Source organism: Hippichthys cyanospilos, chromosome 20, assembly GCF_059441005.1.
Source record: "Hippichthys cyanospilos isolate Australia breed blue-spotted pipefish chromosome 20, RoL_Hcya_1.0, whole genome shotgun sequence".
NCBI lineage: Eukaryota > Metazoa > Chordata > Actinopteri > Syngnathiformes > Syngnathidae > Hippichthys > Hippichthys cyanospilos.
Window position 1 is genome coordinate 8,752,131 of NC_142388.1, and position 16,335 is coordinate 8,768,465.

The window sequence follows — 16,335 nt, forward strand, 5'->3', positions numbered from 1 at the left end:
AAGAAACCGAATATGAGGAGGAAAATGATGTACAGTATTATTGTTATAAACTGGGAACCGTTTCAGGGTGAACATGGCCCCCTGCCCCCTGTCTTGGCTTAAAGCCCTGATTTGTATGAGGAACAGTAGTGCTGAATCGATGGATGGTTTTCATAATTATTGTATTGTTAAAAACACTCGCTTCAATTGCAAATTAAGTCATGTAGACGGGATAATGTCAGCACAAATTTGCCTTTGTAGCTCTTGGCCGTTAAAATTGTGCGAGCTCTGGAAATGTACGGGATCATCCGCTGTAGACTGTTGAAGAAAGGCTTTCCAAACAGAAACAGACAACAGATCAAGAATACCAAGTAAACCGCTGCAATTTATTGCCATAAAACTTTAATCTGACACAGAGCAGACAGCTTTGGGCCCTACACAGAGTATAAAGTATCACAGATGAAAGTGTGCTGTCACGTTTAGTTTGGGAACACAAGTAAACCGATATATCTATCATTAAATGTATTTGCTGTGAAGCTCTCGTTGGTGGAAGACGTGTAAAAAGTACCATTCAAAAGTTTTTGCCTCCTTAAACTCTTATGTTTTGGCATAGTTTCCTTACTGTTTATGATGTTTTAAGATTACCAAACAAATGTAAAAAGGCAAAAGAGAAAGAACAAAGGGCTGTCCTACGTCTGCAAATCACATCTTATGTCCCCCAAAATTTGGGAGAATAATCTATGGACTGATAAAACAAAGGAGTGTGTTTTGTTAGGACGCAAGTGTAACACAATGTAAAAAAATGAAACGACAACAATAACAAAATAACAGGAGTCAACCATGATTTTTGTAGTGGCGAGATAGTCTGGAGCTGCTTTGCTCCTTCATGACCTGGATGACTCGATATGGCTAACGGAACCGTGAATTCTGCTCTATCAGGAAATTCAGAGGATAAATGTTTAGCCATCAGTTTTAGCAAAACTTTTAAAAAGTCTCATGTTTGAAAACTCTTCAGTGTCATGTCGATGATTGTGTTTTCGTCAGTGAAAATTCAACATAAACACATTTTTTGTTTTCTGGTTCTCTTTGACTATGTACATTTGTATGATGATGTGTGTGACAAAACATTAAAAATGTAAGATAATAAGTAGGGGACAAAGGCGTTTTTCAACACAATCTATCTTGAGCTTTGGATGGCTCCCGCAGGCTTAAAATGAATGACAGTAGAAATCATTACGAAAAGGATTGAACTTGTGACACAATAACACTGAGGACCGACAAGACTGAGGCGAGTGTGGACGATGATTTGTTTGTTTACCAGTCTTTTAAAAAAAAAACCCTACAGAATCAATATTCTATATTAAAAAAAGAAGAAAAAAAACAGCAGCCTTCCACCAGTCCTCCGCCATGTTTTTTTTAAGGCACATGTCAAAGTCACCGAAGGCAGCGCTGGGGGTTTAGCGTCCCATGGTCGGCATGGTAACAGCCGGGCTCGTCACGGTGGCGTCCTCGGCTTTCCATTGCGACGTCACTGTCTTGATCTGCGTGTAGAACTGGATGCCCTACACGAAAAAATGTTTTGAAGTGGACGAATCTCTTTTTGAGCGGCGAATGCGTGGTACTCATTTGAAGGTTTCGGACCTGTTTGCCGTAGAAGTTGGTGTCTCCCCTGAAGGAGCCTCTGGAGCCGGTGAAGGAGAACATGGGCAGGGGGACGGGGATAGGAACGTTCACGCCAATCTGAAGAAAACCACAAATTCTTATCACTAAACGTGTCGCATAATATTGTTTTTAATAAATAATAACATTCATACAAACTATAAGAAAAAGGTTGTTTTTTTTTCCACCATTTTAGTTGATGATTGTATTTTGAAGTAAATATCTAAGAAATTATTTATTAAAACAGTTGCACTTTAACCTTAAAACTACTTCATTACTATACGAAGAATATTTTTGTAATGAGTAGAACCATTTACTAAAAATGTTTTAAAAAGTGTTTTTGAAACAATTATGATAAAACATTCAAATTGATGTCGATTGTTGATGTTCATTGTATTTAAATGTAAATAACCTACAATTTGAAAGTCAACATATTTTAAAACTACTTTATTACTGTAATAAGTACACTATTTTTTAACGCCAAAAAAGTCATGTTTAACAATCATAAAATGTATACAAATTATTGAAAACAAAATATCAGTTTTTTTTTTCTCTCCAATTTATTTTGTATTTCATTGTGTTTAAATGTCTAAATTAAATTGTTAAAACAGTTAAACATACAGTATACCTTAAAAGTAAATTTCATTACTGTAATAACTACACTATTGGTTTTTTTTTTTAATCGAGGTGGATTACTTTCCCAGATTTTTTTTTGTTTTTTTCTGTGCGGTATAGTGTGAGTATTTGATGACATCAAACACTATAACTCCATTTAAAAACGAAACCGTAGAATGGTGTTCAAAAAGTCCAACTTATTAAAAAAAGAATGCAACAATGCAATCAAATATTTTTTGCTTGATTAAAAAAAGTCTAAATATTCCCACCAACAGCCAAGGAAGTGAAACGGCAACCTCACCTGGCCCACGTCCACCTCGTGCGTATATTTGCGTGCCGTGGCGCCGTTGGAGGTGAATATGGCGGTGCCGTTGCCGTAGGGGTTGCTGTTGATGAGGGAGATGGCGTCATCCAAGTCGTCGGCCTCCAGGACCACCAAAACCGGCCCGAAGATCTCCTCCTTGTAGCATGTCATGTCCGGCTGGAGACATCATTAAACGTAATAAATATCATCTCGCCGCCTGCAGCTCCTTAAAAGTTCAAACTTTTAACGCTTCGGTGAAAACGTGGAAGGAAAAAAAAAGCGTATTTTATCAGCTTCCTCGGGATATGAGCTCAGCGGGGGGACAAGGCTTAACAGCTGTGAGAGAACACTCCAATGCGGTGGAACTTTCTTTTATTATGGATTCAATGTTCTGTCTGAATGAATACCTCACTCACAGCGAAAAGGAAACAATCGTTCAAGTTAGGACTTTTTTCTTGCTTTTTGCAAAGCGCCATGCGAGGGATTTTCGTCGTTTTACACGACATTTTAGTAGGAGTGTCACGATTCAATATCTTTTGAACCGAACATATTGATATTGATATGCGTAAGAGTGTAAAATGAAGCAGTTTTTCGCCCAATCCATATGAAAACATTTTTCGACGTACGAAAATTTTTATCAGCGCCCTGCCGAGCGTAGATTAATTCTGCTCTCTTAGAGCGAATGTGGCCGCTTGGGTAATGAGGCATTTTTCGTAGAGTGGCCCAATCTGTGTTTCGGTCCGGCCATGAAGCAATATCTGTCAGGGAAGCCATTCCCTCTGAAATGTCTGCTGGCGCTAGATAAAGTCCCCGCTCACCCTCCTGGCCTCAAGGATGATATCCTGGTAGAATTTTCATTCATCAAGGTTCTCTACCTGCCACCAAACACCGCCCATGGACCAGCAAGCCATTTTGAACTTTAAGAACTTGTATACTAACATTTTCTTCCATTAACTTTGTATAGTTTTCCTCCATTTAGTTTGTACTGTATTGTTTTCTGACGTTTAGTCTCCTTCTCCTTCACTCGGAAGGTTAAGGTTCCACATGTTTGTACTTGGTACTAATTTGATGATTTACATAAGAGACTGAACTCAAGGTAGAAAAAAAACTGCACTCACATTTTTGTCTTGAACAAACAAGTCAAGCTGTCTTTTCCTTTTCATAATGGGTCAGAGTCTTCCGGAAAAATTATTATTAAAATTATTATTATTAAATTATTACAAGTATTAAGCAGCCTTGTTGACAACAAAGAGGCAATAAGGCGGCGCTTGATGAAAGTGCATTTGAAAGTGCAAATGCGCTAAAATGCATGCTATATATAATTAGAGGTATATTATATTATAATTTAAATGACATCATATTACTTATTTCACATTTAAATTAATATTATTAATATAAAAATAAGTCTGGTTTTGGGTAAATGTCGATCCCCCAATGAGGATTGAAAATGAGGAAAAAAAAAGTCAAGTTGTACACGGAGAAATACGGTATTTTGCCATCAATAGTAGGGTTTGCAGTTTTAGATCATATTACTCATTTCACATTTAAATTAATATTATTAATATAAAAATTAGTCTGGTTTGGGGTAAATGTCGATCCCCCAATGAGGATTGAAAATGAGGAAAAAAAAAAGTCAAGTTGTACACGGAGAAATACGGTATTTTGCCATCAATAGTAGGGTTTGCAATTTGGATTTTCCGTCGATTTAAAGTGCCAGTCAATCCTGATAAAAACAAGGGACCAGCCTATTTTAATAAAATGGGTTTTTCAATGAGCGCGCCGTGAAAAGGTAATCGAAACAAATTAACAGCATATTCTGAGAAAAGGCTCACCGTGACGCCGCCTATGATGGTGGGTCCCACGAAATTGCCGTTTTCGTAACCTTTGACGTTGACGTTCCTGCCGTCCAGCAGTAGCTTGGCGCCCTCATTGACGCCGCTTTGAATGAGGGACTCCACTCGGGCCTTGGCCTCGGGAGAGATGAGCGGTCCCACGTCGGCGCCGGGCTGATCGCCTTCATATTCAGCCGTCGTTAATCCGCAAGCACGTAAGGCAAAGCGAAGGCAATGTATCGCGGTTACCTGCGTTGACGCGCAGCGATTTGGAGCGCTCCACCAATTCCGGGAGCCACTCGCGAGACTCGCCCACAAAGATGGCGGTGGAGAGAGCCATGCAGCGCTGGCCGGCTGCTCCGAAAGCCGCGCCCACCAGCTGGTTGATGGTGTTCTCCTTGTTGGCGTCCGGCATCACCACGCCGTGATTTTTGGCACCCTGGGTCGGACGAGACAGGCGATCAAATGTGAAAGACAAAAAAAAAAAAAAAAAAAAAAAGCTTCAGCAAGGCTTCACTTTTCTGATGACATTATTGAAGTTTTTAGTGTGACAATATGTTTGCTAATGTGACTGTTAAAAGCAAAAGTGCATAAACAAAATACGAGAGCAAAAACTAAAAGGGAAAATGTTCACGCGTACGTTAACAAATTTGATTTAAATTAGTGATTTATACACACATCACCATTTCACGCTTTAACATATGAATGGTTTTTGTTACCATGTATTCAGGTTTACGAGTTGTTCAAAGGCCAATAAGCCCAAACCCAATTGTTACTTTGATAATTGTTTAGAAATCTTCTTTTAATTTGAAATCCTCAGAATTTTATACGAAGTCTTCTTCAAAATTTTACAGTTTATTCGGAAATTACATTTCCTAGTAATTATTTTTCACATCGAATTACGATTAAGATTATTTGTGCAACAACTACTTTAAAAATGGGATGAAAAATCATTTCAATTCCCACACTATAAAAAGCAACAAGTCTGCGTATTAATGGTTAAGATAAGGTGTACCATGTTGGACTGCACCCTCTTCCCGTTCTTGGAGCCTCTTTCGTAGATGTACTCCCCGGCCTGGTTGGATCCCACGAAGCTGATGGCTTTGATGGCGGGATGGTCGCAGATGAAGTTGACGGCTGCGTTCAAAACAGGCAAAGTTCGACACGGTTCCCGGAACGGACGCCGCCCGCATTAATCACGGCGCTGACCGGCGTGCTGCCCGTGGATGATGTTGAGCGTGCCGTCGGGCGCTCCGGCGTCTTGCAGCATCTTGGCCAGCAGCATGGTGCATCCGGGCACGCGTTCCGACGGCTTCATCAGGTAGGTGTTGCCGCAAACCATGCCGATGGGGAACATCCACAGCGGGATCATGGCGGGGAAGTTGAAGGGGGCGATGCCGGCGCACACGCCGATGGGCAGGCGGTAGGTGTACGTGTCCATGTCTTTGGTGATGGACGGCAGCGTCTCGCCCAGCATCAGCGAGGTGACGCTGCAGGCGTGCTCCACCACCTCTGCCGGACAACGGCAATAAAACGACAACATGATTCAAACGAACGAGGGCCGATCGCCAAGGCTTTCATTAATACAGGTCAGCTGACAAATAAATAACATGATTTTAGTACTTTTTCCCTCCTCTGAAAGAACATGTGAGATGCCGAGGTTCAAATCAATTTCAAGGGCAAATTATGGATCAAAAGGTCAAGTTACTAAAATAAGTGCTAATCTAAATGATTGGTAATCTGGATCCCTTGTTAAACGCTCTTTCAAATGATACATGATTTACGGTAGTTGCTGAGATAAAAAGGTTCAAAAGAAGGCCGCAAGCACGTTCTTGCAGAGAATATCAAAATTCTGAAAGCCTTAGCTTCTAAAGTTTAGAAGCTAAGGCTTTCAGAATTTTGACATTTTAGGTCAGTCAAAGCCAGGGTTTAGAATCTAAACCCTGGCTTTGACTGGCCTAAAATTTGCCATTTAGTGCCATCTCTATCAACAAGTACAATTTAATCGGCTTGGTTAAATCTATCGGGTGATTTAGCATGGAACGACCCAGATGCAGATCTTCTAGCCAATTTTACCGACTCATTTTGATAGGCCTAACCTCAGAGTTATACCGTACTTTAATTAACAACACGTGTAAACAGACAAACGATGTTATAAACACTCCGCAAAGCCGTTAACAAAACTGTACATTCTGCTTGCTTCCTCTCGCGGTAGTTTCTGAAGCCGTGGCTTGCCCCTGGGTAAAACGTGAAAACACAGCTCGTGAAAGCGAGGTGTAAACGGCGCGCTAGTAAATCCTCAACCTGGCGGCGCACCTGCATGCACCGCCGCCTGTCTTTCCGCTGATAATGGAACGCCGTTCGTTACTTTGGCGGCGGGAGCTGCGCCGAGCAACACTTTGGCAAGCCGATATTAATTACTCCACAGCAGTGACGGAAACAGACAGAGATTAATAGCCTGTGTTGATTTAGCCTCATGAGGCCAGGAAATACATAAAATAATATATACGCAATTGTCTAGGAGGAATTTGTAAAATTTTCACGCAAAATGGCTTGACAGCAAATCGGCCAACCTTCTGTTCAACTTTTAGTGTGTGTTTCTGAACTTTATCTGCACATCCTCATAAACACCCAATTTCAGGCCAGTTCATGAAAGTTGTCCACTCGCTCGAAAGGAAGGGGGGGGGGGGGGGGGGGGGTCTTCAGCCCCCCTTTGCATGCCCCCAGGGTTTTAGTATTATTTTAATTTTTGAGACGATTTTTGGAATAATTGGACAAAACGGTACCAAAAAAAGTTTGTCGAGTCATCCTGTTCCAGAACATTCAGCCAGTGTCCACATTAGCTGAAGCTGCGTTTTTACTGTGGATGAGCGCGTAACACAGTCGGAGGCGGATTTCTGTTTCCGTTAACAGAAAAAAACAGAGAGCGAAAGCGAGCAAGAAGGAGGGAGCGAAATTGTGTTTTTATCGCGGCCCATTAAGCGGCCAGCAGCGATCAATCCGGAGACGACGCACATAAAAAGCTCACTGGGACGCTTAGGAAACCTTGCGCCGCAATCCACTGTGCAGCTGTCTTTACTGGAAACACATCAATCCATGAAGATGAATAACACCAGAAAGTCAAGAAAAACACTTACCCCGGGGGGACTTTTAAATTGATCAATAACACCTCATTTCCTTGTTCCGGTCTCATTTTTGGTATTTTGTCAATATGCAAACTGTGACTTAAATCGATGTAACGTTGCACTGAAAAGGCACTAACTTCTTGTGTTTCTTTTCAAGTCCGAGCGTTCTCAATTGGCTTTTCGTTTTTTCAGATTTCTCATTAGCTAGGTAGAGTGGCCTTACGATTTCAGAGGTGGCGGTGCCATCTGTTGGCTTGGCATGCATACCGGGATTTTTATTGTTCCGTCGCTATGTATAACTGTATGGTTTTAAATATAAATGTAACGTTGTCCTTGATTTGCCATTGCTTTAAATTAGACTTTTCTGCACCCGGATTTTTTGAAGACTTGGCTCTGCAGTGCGTGGGACCATGTTTTTTTTTTTTTAACTATACAATGACGTTTTGCCAGCCTAGCAAAATTGGATTTTAAATGTCTATGTTAATGGCGGTAAATTGAATGGCTAAAATGGCCTTATTGTTTTGTAGATTAAGTTTCACCATATTCAATTCATTAATCATTTCATAATCTATATCTAAGTGTACATAAAATGTATTAAATTTACTTAATAGTTCACTTTTCCTCGTTTCTACAAATAGAGCTTCTCACACCTGTTTTTTTGATATTTTTCTTTCAAGTGGCTATATTCCCCAAAGACTCCACTTGACTATTTTGCTTTTCAAGACATTGAAGAGGCTTTACACAAATCAGGTAAACAATAGTGCCACTTCACTCAAATATCTTTCAGTAAATAGTGCGTTTCCGGTTTTAAATGATTTTGAATGGCCTTACAGGTTATCGAGCTTTAGCATCAACTTTAAGAGGAGTTTGCATGATTGCAAACACATTTTATTGGCGTTTGTAGCTTGATCCCAAAGTGGAGATTTGTTTTCGTGAAAATCCTTGTGACTTTTACTCACGCAGTCCTCTGAATACGTCGCCTTCGGCATCTGCCAGAGTTTTCCCTTGTTCCAGTGTGATCACCTTAGCCAGCTCTTTCTACAAAGAAAAAAAAAAGACGAGGTTAACCAAAACGCAATCACAACGTGTAAAACACGACTTACAATGTTGTCTTTGATGAGCTGCTGGTAGCGTAGGAAGATCTGCTGGCGGCTGAGGATGGACGTCTCCGACCAGGAGCGGAACGCGCGGGAGCAGGACTCCGCGGCGGCCAGCATCTCCGTCTGGGTGGCTTTGGGAACGCGGCCCACCACCTCATTAGTGGCCTGCGAGGGTGGCGGCGAGCGGAGACAGTCCGTTCAGACGCGCCGACTGAGCCCGATGCGGTGAAGTCGTTACTTCAGCTCATGCATTAACATTTACAGCAAAATGTTTTTCTGGTCCTTTTACAAGGTTGTAAATTTGACTCGCATATTTACGAGCTATCATAAGCTCGCCACAATGTTGCTGAGGCCTGGGATATCTTATGTATCCGTAGTACTTCTTTTATCTCCTCAAACTTCCCTTAATAGCACAACAAAGGCAGCGTATGCATCTATAAATACTCACAGGGTTGTGAATGTCAAGCCATTCTGATGTGTTGGATTCCACGAACTTGCCGTCGATGAACAGCTTGGTGGTGGGCTACGGGGGTCACACAAATACGCGGTCAAATGAAGTACGCTCTCCGTGGATACTTTCTTTGGAACATTAGCTTTATAAAGGCATTCTTATTGACTGCAGCGCTTACATAAGAGCTTTAGTGAATTATAAGTTAGGCAGTTAATCCATCCTTGTAGTTTCTGCAGCTCGTGTTTTGATTGGGTGCATGATTGCTGGAGCCTTAGCGCAGTGGTGCTCAGCCATTTTTCGATGACCTACCCGCTGTGAAATATTTTTTCGGACAAACGTCCCATACACCCCGCAAAAGTTTTGGGGGATGAAAAAAAGACAGTGCTGTTTTATTTCTGGCTCGTGTCACGGCTCGAATGATAATGCACATTCACATAAAACTTAATAACATAGAGACATAAGTTACAATAATTTATATACAAAATCTTGCTTTCTCTTCCAATTAATGTGCTCCTAATTTGAAAACACACTGTTGCTGATACCTGTAAAAACCCTGTTAAAAATCTCACCTACCACCTGAAAAGCCTTCACATAATCCCTGGGTACTCATACCTTAATTTGAGTGCCCTAGCCTGAGCTGATTGGGCAAGAGGAGGGGTCCATTCAATGCACTCTTTTCTTTCTTTTGATTTAGAGATCATTTATCAGCCGAGAGGCTATCAGCATCTCACAACTGAGTCTTTTTTTCTTTTTTTTTTTTTTAAGCATATCATTCCCCTGCACAGTTCACCCATCGACACAAATACAGTAATTCAAAATGTGCCACTTGGCCAAAGGTTTTCTGTCCTTGATTTTGGTTTGAGAAGCTTTATGGTGATCGCAGCCCACAAAGAAGCAGGCCCTCTCCTGCTGCACCACCACTGATGAAAACACTGAACTCTGAGAGCAGTTTGCGCAAAGCCATTTCAGGAGGGCTGCAACCAGACTTCAAATCAAAAATAATTTGATTCAGCTTCATGTAGTGATAAGGATTTTGCCACAGTGACTTCAGACTGTTTAAAGTCTTCAAGAAGACCGTGAAGCACAACAACCTGATATCGATATCGGTAAAGCATTTGATTCTCTGAAGCACCCACTGAATAAAGTCAGAGTTAGCTCAGAATACTCTATATCCTGTTTTGATAAAGTTGCAATGGATAGCTTAAATTGTACTACCCGACTGAGCTGTGCCAGGATCATAAGATCATTAAACTGGGCTGAAATGTAATCCTAGATGAAAAGGCATTTGGGCAGCAGTTTTGCAACACTGCTCCAATATCATTTGGCAAACCACAGGCAAAGGAATGAAATGCTCTTATAGACTGTCAAATGCTGATGGTGTCACATCTGTTTGAATGACACCTGAAACGAAATTGGAAAAGAAGTGGACAGTAATTTTAGGGACATCCTTTTAGGCATTTTACATTTCAATGAGACTGACGCGCATGTCTTCAGAATGTTGGAGGAAGGCAGTGTTCTAACACAACAATGCAGAGATCCAAAACCTTGAAATTCAAGCGCGAGGCAGAATACACAGATAATTATGCAAGGCCAGATTATGAGAACAAAAACGATATTTTGCAACTACATGTTGGATTTAAGCAAGGTTGTATGATGCGTTCAATTTTTGCCACAATAACCTGGGACACGTTTGCAGGTTAACTCTTGAAACTTGCACATTTATGACAAACTCCCAGACTCTTATGAATGGATGGGTTTGCACTCACTAGTTGAACACACTTGACAATACATTGTACAAGTTTCTTTGCACTTAAAAGAAAAAGTGACGTGAGTGTCACGTTAATGGTTGACGTCTGTGTGCTGTTACGCGTCGGGGAGTTATAAAAGCTGCACGTTGCGAGATTATTTCTTACCACAGATGAGTAGCGCATACGGCCCAGCTGCACGAAGGATGCCTGGAAGGTAGTCCAAAAAATTGAACATTTTACTTGTCTTTCTGTTTCATATTAAAGACATAACATCGTGTTCTTGTTAGCAACTTTAAACAACTTTATTCTAAACACTCAATTTGAGTTATTGTTTTATGCAAAGCAAATAACGACAAGTCCAGAACCGGATTTAAACCGACCGAACAAGTCCCAGCTGCAAACAGTGATCAGTACCGACGCGTGCTACAAGCTAGCCACGTAGCCAGCTAGCGTCCCACTCGCCCAGAATATGACCGTTTTAACGCTGTTTGTATGCGTTACCTTTTTATTCAGCGCGGAGCGAAGTATTGCTGCCATTGTGCAAAGTAAGTTTACTGTTTTAGTCCTTCCAGAGCCCACCACTGAACACGGAACAGTCAAAAAACGTCCCCTAGCAAAACTAGAGGGCGGGGGGGTGGGGCTGGAAGGCTGACCTGCGATCTATAAACCAATAGGATTGCTTAATGTTTGTGGCTCCCATAGCTCCACGTGTTTTGGTAGTCGGTTGTGGTTACACTTCCTTGTTAGGAGGGACATTTAAACAGAGAGCCAATCCTCAGGCAGTATTTAACAGCCGCCCTAATTTTCTCGAATCTAATTGGTTTAATATCTTCTCGTCAGCGGAGTTGAACTTGTCTCTGGTTCAAACCTCTCGGGAACGCATGCGTCAACACATGTCAAGAGGTCTATGCGGCAACGTCAAACAAGTCAAGGTATTTTGAGTTTATTAAATCGATTTTTTTGTAGACGCGTCGCAGGTCGTTTTGAGACAAGCTTAAGGAAGAAACCAAAATCAAACTAAACACTCGAGTGGTCAAGCTCCAGTTTCCATGGCAACATGGGTACACGCAACCTGGAGTTCCTGCAGTGGAGTTGTGAGGACGTTGCAACATGGATTGAGTCCATAGGATTCCCACAATATAAAGTAGGTTGATATTGTAATCCAGGGTAACAACTATAATGATCATAATCACTGAAACGGTTTTCATTGCAGCCGTGCTTCACGGAGAACTGTGTCACGGGCAGGAAGCTGATCTTTGTGGATTGTGTCCACATGCCCAGACTCGGAATCACAGATTTTAAACACATGCAGGTAGTCAATGCTGCTCACAAACTTCAAATATGAAAAGGTTAAAGAGACTGTGCAATTCTATACCCAGTTATGCCATCTGTTTTGTCAAACACTTGTTCTCTATGTGCGCCTTGGTTTGAATTAATTAACAGTGTGCAGCATTACTAGATGACTGACTCACACGCATTCATTGGCCACTTAATTAGGTTACACCTACACAATGGCTTACACTCACTTTAGGTTGATTAATTTAATACCCTTCTGTTAAAGCTGAATACGCATATCAAAATATGGAAATAGTTCTCCGTCTGATGCAGCATAGGCCAACAAAGATTGCAGTACTGTACGGCTACACCTTTTCAATAAAGTGGAGCTTGACAAATGCATTTCTTTCTCGCGATATCAGTTGTGATAAGGTTGACGCATGATGGTATCACAAAGGCACGAGTACCCGCGGGGGAACATGAAGGTACTTAAGGGTGTACGTGGGGGTTTCTGCGAGTATCAGCATTTTTTTTTTTTTTTTATGCGTTAAGAACAGTGTATTTTTCTTTTCAAGTTAAGAGCAAATTGATTGGAATATTAGGCAACGTACTATTGAAGTATTACAGTGACTCTTGCAAAAAGTTTGATGCTTTTGTTATGTTTATGTAAATGTGCAAATGTGCATTGATTTTCTAGCTTAAAACTGATGGTGATATGCAGTTGCTCTTTTGGAGTTGCTGTTTCGAGGTACCAATACAAATGTAATTGAAAGTTTGGTAAAACAGACACTGATGGCACAGCACTTGTTTTTTCGATCCAAAAATAATTTGTGCTGGTAAGGGAATACTTGGGTGTAGACAATATTTGAGAACCACTGCTTTACCACAAATAGGTGCTAATTTCTCTTTATTGCCAATTCTGTTCTATGAGATATTGACATAACGATACACGGATGCATCGACTTCACCATTAAGGTCAAACGTGACCATTATTATCAATGTCATGCATGTCAATTTAAACATCTCTTGTATGGGCTCTCATTACTTGCAAATATAATCAAACATATGAAGTAAAGAAAAATATAAAGCTGTTGTTCCCGCATCTTTGTGTCTGAGATAACAGCAAAATTAGCTCAGTGCGTCTGCTCTAGCGTGTCAGCATCAAGGCGGAAGCAGGTGCAAACAGATAATGAAGGACTATTTTACTCAATACGCACGCACTCGCGCTCCTTCATCTTCCTCTGAAAAGACGAAACAGTCGGAACTCTCGGCGGGACTTGAGCACCAAACAAAAAGTTCGGCGTGTATCAAAGGACTCCCATCCAACTTGTCCAACTTGATGTACTCACCTGCTGTGCACTCTGTAGGCCATCGCGGCACGTGTGCGCCAGCTGCTGGGCATCACAGAGGTCCTGTGGAGTCGCAGCATCGCCGACCCGCCACGGGACATGGAGGGCCTCTTCCTGGAGATGAAGAGTCGCACGGGTGTGAAGTCTGACGCGCTCACCCCTGAGCAGCTCTTGGAAGACATCAGCCACTGATAACAAAAAAAAAAATGTGTGTATTGCGAATGACAGTTACAGATTTTAAAGCACAGGTGTCAAACTCGAGGCCCGGGGGCCAAATCCGGCCCGTCACGTCATTTTATGTGGCCCGCAAAAGCAAATCTTGTAAGTTTCCATTACCCTTGCGAAACTCTGTTCCAAAACTTTAGCTTGTCGTGTATAATGAAAAATAAAGTTGAGATTTTTTGTTCCGTTACAGTCATGTAAACAATAAATGAACAAACGAGACTGCTTTACTTCTGATTTCAAAACAACTCAGCCATCAATTTGCTGTGTACAGTAATAATACTATGAGACAATTTCAAATCGACTTGGTTTCCTCAACTTATCGGCCCAATGAAGGAAGTTCTCGCTACAAAATGGCCCGCGGCAAAAATGAGTTTGACACCTCTGTTTTAAAGTGATGCTTTGAGATGTATAAAGTTTTCAATGAATTAAGCACTTTTGTAAATACAGTATATAGATTAAATATAGAATCTATATCTAATATAGATTTCTTTGTACAAGCACTCATTCCAATTTTTCCCATTTTAATTAGATTTTTTTTTTTATTTGGCATCAACAATAATAACCTTGATAAGTACTGTATACTGAAAAAAGTATGGTGAAAATAATTATAAACTCAGATATTCCTAAAGACATTTGCACGTCTTTAGGGAGTCAGGCATTCAATCCCATGTACTTATTTACAGTTTTTACACTTTTTTTTTTTTAACCTTTGTTAACCAAAAGGTTAAAAAACACATCACATCAAAGTGAAAGCATTGAATGAGAACACAAGGGAGCTGAAATTTTACCACCATAAATTTCTGTAAAAATCAAAGGATTGGACAAAATACCTCAAAAGGATTACGATCAATGAGAATCTGGAAAAAAAAACTGGCACTGCATGACTTCAATGTTGCAATAGCGAGACGCTAACAGTCCCAAACAGAAAACGTACGATAAAACCAGGTTGCGCAGCACCACGGTATAGCGACGGCCACTCTATCTTGTGTGTTATGGAGGCACAGGATGTGTCAATGCAATTTTCTGCCCGCCAACTGTCCCAGTGACTCACTCACACGCGGGTTCTGACATTCACACTTCCCGCCCGCCGAGCGCCTGCCTGTTGTAATTACAGCCGCTGCAAAGTGCTGCTATTACAATATGCTGTGTAATCAAATACATGAGATATTGTTTGAAATAAACATGACCTAAGTGCCCCGCTGGGTCTCTGACTAGCAGGTACACGTTAGATGTCTTCCTACACTCGGGAAGGCTAATAATTGGACTTCAAGGTAATAGTATGTAACTAGCAGGCCATACAAAGTTGAGGTACGGTTCAAAGTGATGTCAAAGTCAAGGATACAAAAGTAGCAGCCCTCCAGGGACAAACCATCGTACTCTTAATGTGCCCGGTAGAGCCTGCTAATTGGACTCTGTAAGGTAACGACTTAACTTTCCAAGGCCAAAAAAGACATTGTACGCGACGAAAGTCAAGCAAGCTTTGAGGGTAGCGGCCCGGTGACGACATCCTTCGGGCGCGACCGTGTTCTGAAACCGGATCAAATTGAAGGCGGCCAAAACACAAACACTGATGGTAGAATTCCATTGACAGCCTGTCAAAATGGATTTGATGAATGTCGCTGTCAGCGGCAGTGAACCATTTGACTTATTCGCAGGGGAAGTCACTTAAAGCAAAATTTTTGACAGTTATATTTTCAATACGAGCCCCAAATCCAAACAAGTCATTCTGATTAATTTTGTGTCTGTGGAATTTAAACTACGTAGAAAAAGCCACATTGTTATCCATGTCAGAGCGGCCATTTTACCACTTGTTTCATCATCGTTGCTCAGGGCTTGGCTAACAACCAATCATGGCTCAGCTTGCAATCACATGATCAAATTCGGATGACGATAGAGCAAAAATGTTACCGAGGTGACACCTAACCATTCAACTGTACCTTTTGAGATCAAATAATAGTACAAACACGCTGTTGAGATACAATAAATGCCATAAAAGTAAGATCGGGAATCTTTTTTTTGCATATTCTAAGACCTCATCTTGACATCCATGGCAACCACCACTCAATTAAAAAACAAAAAAAAAACCCAGCAGTGTACCTAATGAAGTGGTCAATAAAGCTCTAGCCAAGATGACCTAACTAGAGCTCTTATTGAGCCGCTGCTGCGTTTGGATCAAACTATTGATTAAGGATAGAAATCCTTCATGCTGAAAACTGCTAGAAGCATGCGTGTGTACGTACAATGTTCATGGAATTATTTTTTTCTTAAACTACAACCTTTGTTTCAAAGTTATATTCACATTTGCATGTGGTGTCAGCAAGCTGAGTAGTATTGATATAAATTTGGTCGATCAAAATCTTTGCACCTGTCTATTGCCAAAACTGCCATCAAATCTTTGCTTTAAAAACCAAAATGGGAGACCTCAGGTGTATTTTCGCACATGCCACTGAAACTAAGCGTCTAATCATAATAGACATGCCAAATTTTGCTTTGCGATACGAAACCGGTCTTAGTGTTGCATCGATTCATCAATACGGTTAAATAATTTTCATTGATGATTTTAACATTGCATTTATTTAGATTTTGGCCTGTTTTACTGCCACTTCTCCCTTCCGTGATACACTTTTCTTTTCTACGGTTTTCCTTTCCTTCGATTTAGATTCACTCCTTCGG

General features: G+C 41.1%; 2 protein-coding genes across 3 annotated transcripts; one reads left to right on the forward strand and one right to left on the reverse strand.

The window, feature by feature from the left end:
• Positions 1-344: 344 nt before the first annotated feature.
• On the reverse strand, positions 345-11,467 carry LOC148407239 (methylmalonate-semialdehyde/malonate-semialdehyde dehydrogenase [acylating], mitochondrial-like). Its single transcript, XM_088403738.1, has 12 exons — positions 11,315-11,467; positions 10,979-11,020; positions 9,063-9,137; positions 8,618-8,779; positions 8,474-8,552; positions 5,599-5,901; positions 5,405-5,526; positions 4,639-4,828; positions 4,390-4,571; positions 2,555-2,734; positions 1,621-1,719; positions 345-1,541 (listed from the first exon to the last, which is right to left on the reverse strand). The coding sequence occupies exons 1-12, from the start codon at positions 11,348-11,350 to the stop codon at positions 1,437-1,439; spliced, it is 1,575 nt and encodes a 524-aa protein (XP_088259864.1). The 5' UTR covers positions 11,351-11,467; the 3' UTR covers positions 345-1,436.
• On the forward strand, positions 10,923-14,858 carry LOC148407240 (sterile alpha motif domain-containing protein 15-like). Of its 2 annotated transcripts, XM_088403741.1 has the most exons (5): positions 10,971-11,027; positions 11,654-11,716; positions 11,780-11,957; positions 12,027-12,125; positions 13,456-14,858. In XM_088403741.1, exons 3-5 carry the CDS (start codon positions 11,871-11,873, stop codon positions 13,627-13,629), a joined length of 360 nt encoding a protein of 119 aa, XP_088259867.1. In that variant the 5' UTR covers positions 10,971-11,027; positions 11,654-11,716; positions 11,780-11,870; the 3' UTR covers positions 13,630-14,858. The 2 variants fall into 2 exon arrangements, with proteins under 2 accessions (XP_088259865.1, XP_088259867.1); XM_088403739.1 differs by lacking the exon at positions 11,654-11,716 and having other exon boundaries at positions 10,923-11,027.
• Positions 14,859-16,335: the final 1,477 nt, after the last annotated feature.

Bases quoted from the DNA above. Each gene is read 5' to 3' on its own strand.
- LOC148407239 (XM_088403738.1), bottom strand. From the start codon at position 11,350: ATGGCAGCAATACTTCGCTCCGCGCTGAATAAAAAG. The intron at 8,553-8,617 runs GTAAGTCGTGTT...TTTTCTTTGTAG, and splicing joins AGCTCATCAAAGACAACATT to AAAGAGCTGGCTAAGGTGAT. The intron at 4,572-4,638 runs GTAACCGCGATA...CTGAATATGAAG, and splicing joins ATCGCTGCGCGTCAACGCAG to GCGATCAGCCCGGCGCCGAC.
- LOC148407240 (XM_088403739.1), top strand. From the start codon at position 11,871: ATGGGTACACGCAACCTGGAGTTCCTGCAGTGGAGTTGTGAGGACGTT. The intron at 11,958-12,026 runs GTAGGTTGATAT...TTTTCATTGCAG, and splicing joins TAGGATTCCCACAATATAAA to CCGTGCTTCACGGAGAACTG. The intron at 12,126-13,455 runs GTAGTCAATGCT...TGCACTCTGTAG, and splicing joins CAGATTTTAAACACATGCAG to GCCATCGCGGCACGTGTGCG.